This window comes from Monopterus albus, unplaced genomic scaffold (genome assembly GCF_001952655.1).
Source record: "Monopterus albus unplaced genomic scaffold, M_albus_1.0 scaffold212.1, whole genome shotgun sequence".
NCBI classification, from domain to species: domain Eukaryota; kingdom Metazoa; phylum Chordata; class Actinopteri; order Synbranchiformes; family Synbranchidae; genus Monopterus; species Monopterus albus.
The window spans coordinates 547,920-552,223 of record NW_018128092.1 but is presented as its reverse complement, the minus strand read 5'-3'; the positions used below and the strand labels follow the sequence as shown (position 1 = coordinate 552,223).

Here is a 4,304-nt window from a genome sequence, read left to right as displayed (position 1 = left end):
AAATAATACTCCTAGGTTTTTCACAGTATCAGTAAATAATGGGGCTGCGGCGCCTAAATTAGATACAACAGTGGAGGAGTCAGGACTTAAAACGATGTATTCAGTCTTACTTTCATTTAAGTGGAGGAAATTCTGTGATAGCCAATATTAAATATCACGAAGGCAGTTATGCAACGGGATGAGGGCATTCGAATCACATTGGATCAACATTGGATAGAATAGTTTGCAAGTGCATGAGTTTAAACATAACAAGCCAGTAAAAGGCTAAATCAAATCAAATCAAATGTATTAATATAACACTTTAAAAACAACATCCAGCTGACCAAAGTACTTTACATGGCAGAATAAAATGACTAAAATAGAGTAAATAAGATCAGTGCAAATAAAAATAAAACAGCACAATAACACAGACACACAGTTAACATACGTTCAATAAATTAAAATTAAAAGGAATGCATCAGGGCTAGTTACGTCACCGTATACGACGATGACGTTTAAAATCCCAGACAGCGTCTGTAGTCTCATTTAGCCACTTGTTAGCAACCGCATTTTTAAAAACGCGTACAAACACAAAAAAATCACAAGTGGGGTATTTTCTAACGTACTTTATGTCGAGGAACAAAACGTGAAAATGTATCGCCCTTGTGCTAACCACGGCCCTACTTTCAGGTATCTAAACAAACACACATTCAAAAAACAAACAAACAAAAACTTCAGGGCGGAGGAACCGGAACCGGAAAACCGGAGGTTTACCCCGCTACCGTAAACCTAGTGCAGCGTGTCGTAAAACCGACTTGTAACAGTGTGGATGGATAAGTCAAACCCTATTGTCACCGCGGTGGATTTCACATTTGGAAATATGTGATAGTATCACTAATCTGGCTGCGTGTTCACACAGACCGGTACCGTAACTCAGCGATGGACTCCATGTAGGCTTTTAGCAGCCAGAAGATGGTCTCCAACAAAACAAGCTCGGAAATGGCAACATACAACGCCGAAGGTAAAGGAACATGGTTCATAACGAGATCACCAACTAGACCATATATCTGCAGTATTGCAGTTGTCTTGTTGTCAGTTGTATACGCACAACATACAAGTTCCCATTGAAATCAGGTTTTGTTTTTGTCTTCTGAAGCCGCTGCTGGACACTCTGTTGTGGTGGAGGTGAGCCCAGACATCCATATCTGTGGCTTATGCAAGCAGCAGTACAATAATTTTGAGGTATTCCTTGCCCACAAGCAAAATGGATGTTCCCTACCTGCCTCTGGCACATCAGCCGTCACTGCAACAGCCTCTATTACGGGTAAAAATACTGTGTAGTCAGTAGTTTGCCTGCAGGCTTGATTCACAGTATCTCTGTCTCATGCAATCAAAACCCTTTTCTTCTTGTCCACCTCAGATTCCAGCACCGGATTTGTATTCGAGGAAGCCTACCAGACCTGCGTTATGAGAGGTGTCAGAAAGCTCCTGACAAAAGCACAGAAAACACCTTCCAAAAAATTAAAATCTGCCCTGGCTTCAAAGAGACACAGCTGCTGTTTCTCAGGTTGGTGTTTGTTTATGGCTCTAACACATTCCTACTTTTCAGCTGCCAAGCAAGAAGAACTGTAGTCACTTCCAGCCATATCTCAAGTTATTAGCTCTTATGTATTTAGAATGAACTCTCCAAAAGTGCATATGCCTACTCACCTTCTATTAGCTCAGTTTCTCTTGATCCTCAGGTTGCAATTTTAAAACACAGTATGGCCAAAAAGACATGGAGCGGCATCTGAAAACCCACACTGGTATGTCAGTGTCCTGCACATGTCATACTCTGTTGGTAGAGTCCTTAAAAGATATTCACACAAGTTGTTTTTCCGTCCACCATTCAGGTGAGAAGCCGTTTGAATGTGAGCTGTGCCACAAGCGCTTCAGTCGGCGGGACAAGCTCAACATGCACAGCCGCTCGCACACAGGCGAGAAGCCACACAAATGTAAACACTGTCCATATGCAGCAGCAGACAGCAGCAGTCTAAAGAAGCACCTGCGTATCCACTATGATGAGCGGCCATTTAAGTGCCAGATCTGCCCTTATGCCAGCCGCAACTCCAGCCAGCTCACCGTGCACCTCCGCTCGCACACTGGTACAAAATCAAAAGTCCAGAGTTGTCAGCATCTGTGGGATGATGTTGTTTTGAAGAGTGCACTGAAAATCTTTTTTTTTTTCCCCCCAAGGGGATGCACCTTTCCAGTGCCAACAGTGTGATGCAAAGTTCAAAATCAACTCGGACCTGAAGAGGCACATCCGGATTCACTCTGGTGAAAAGCCTTACAAATGTGAATTCTGCGAGTACCGCTGCGCCATGAAAGGCAACCTGAAATCTCACATTCAGATCAAACACGGCACTGAGAACTCCTTCCACTGCGTGCACTGCGATTTCAGATGTTCCAACAAAACTGCTCTGCGGCAGCACTCACGAGAACACCAACCCACTCAACCCATGCAGTGTTCCAAGTGCACTTACTCTTGCTCCAGCAAGGGGGCGCTCAAAGCCCATGAGAGGATTCATTCGGAGGAGCGCCCCTTTAAATGTGACTTCTGCAGCTTTGCCTCCAAGCAGCGCAGCAATCTTGTCATTCACAAGAAGAAGTTCCACTCAGATAAGCCTGACAATGGGAAAGGCAGCAGAAGTGGAGGAAGCAGCAGGGGCAGTGACTCTCCAAAGCGTGCCAGCTCTAGGTATCGGGCCAAACTCGACGCAGCTCGAGCCTTCTGCTGTGACTCATGCAGTGCTTCATTTGTTAGAGAAGACTCTCTGCGGAGCCATAAGAAGCAACACAGAGATGCTCAGAATGTACTGCAGCTCCAGCTCTCCACAACAGCCAGTGCACTCAACTTGATTCCTGTCACAGCGTCGCAGAGCAACACCCAGCTTGAAGTTCCTATCCCGTCTGATTCTATGTCTCCTTACAGCAGTGCACAGCTCAAAATCATTGTATCTCACCCTCTGGGCCAGGAGAATCCCTTAATCCCAGCCGCTGTGGATAGTCCAAATAAGACCAACATGGTCCTGCTGAGCCCAGAAAACCAGGACATGGTAGTCAACTCCATGATCCAGCAGGTCAACCTGTTGGCTCCGGTGCGACCCCTGGGGTCATCCCAGACTGCAGAAGCCACCCTTGAACACCAAACAGTCCTCTTGACGCAGCTCAGCCCCGAAGACACCCACAACCCGCTCCAGCAGGCCCTGCTGCAGACGGCCATAGGCGCTCAGGACCCCAGCAGCGGCGCACAGACTTTCATTACCACCTGCTCTGAACTGGAGGGTCTCAACGCTTTGATCCAGGACGGTGGCACCGAGGTAACAGTAGTGACAGAAGGGAACACCTCCACCATGACCACAGCGGCTCCAGCCGACATGGTGTGTGGTCCATCGGACGACATGTCCAAGACAGCAGGGGTGGTTACGATCGACGAGAGTGCCTTACCCTGTGAGGAAACTGCATTACTGGTGCCAAATATGGGCCTGGGCAGCCAGAACGTGGTCATCCATGGTGTTCCACTGATTGTGTCCACTGAGTCACAGCAGACTGCAATTGAGCAACTCTCTCCTCACACACTCTATTCAGATTCACACACACTGGAGGGAATCCCACAATGAACAGAGGGTTTGTGTATTTTGCTGTTAAGGTAAAGACTGTAACTTCTTCATAAGCTATTTCTTTGCGAGTAAGAACTCTTAGGTCTAGAGATTGTATATTCATTACCACCTGCCGTTGTACTAGTTTGTAGTAGTTTAATCATTAACAGTTGTAGTAAGAAAATACTTGTTTTTGTTTCAGATTTTAGAATAATTAATTGTTTGTCATAGGACATTGGTTCCACCTATAATGTTATCACATTTAATATTGAATAATTTCTGAATATGAAAGTTAATAATTGGAACATAAAGTTCATATACTGTTTTGTCATGTTGTCCAGTGTCATGTCATCAAAAGTAAAATGTTTATTTTCACACAAAAAAAAACAGAAAAAACCTAAAGTGTGGAAGAATAAAGTTGAAACAAATGCACAGAACTCAAAACTGAATTTTTGGTTCCTGAATTTCTGCAGTTTGTCCATTAGGTGGCAGCAGAATGACAAGAGTAAAGGCTGACGTTTACTCTGATTTGGCAGTCTTGAAGTATTGATTATGCACTAGCTGGGTTTTGTTTGTTTTTTTGTTTGTTTGTTTGTTTTTTGCCAAGTTGCTTTCCCAATAGATTTTTCAATAAAGTGCCTGTTTTGCTTGTGGCTGGCCATTTTTTACACTCATACCTCAGCA

General features: G+C 44.7%; 1 protein-coding gene across 2 annotated transcripts; it reads left to right on the top strand.

Moving 5' to 3' along the window:
* The first annotated feature begins 539 nt into the window (after positions 1–539).
* On the top strand, positions 540–3,904 carry zfp64 (zinc finger protein 64 homolog (mouse)). 2 transcript variants are annotated; one of them, XM_020619025.1, is made up of 6 exons: positions 540–1,000; positions 1,136–1,303; positions 1,400–1,546; positions 1,722–1,784; positions 1,872–2,123; positions 2,215–3,904. In XM_020619025.1, the coding sequence occupies exons 1-6, from the start codon at positions 952–954 to the stop codon at positions 3,639–3,641; spliced, it is 2,106 nt and encodes a 701-aa protein (XP_020474681.1). In that variant the 5' UTR covers positions 540–951; the 3' UTR covers positions 3,642–3,904. The 2 variants fall into 2 exon arrangements, with proteins under 2 accessions (XP_020474681.1, XP_020474682.1); XM_020619026.1 differs by lacking the exons at positions 540–1,000; positions 1,136–1,303 and having other exon boundaries at positions 1,458–1,546; positions 1,700–1,784.
* The last annotated feature ends 400 nt before the right edge of the window (positions 3,905–4,304 follow it).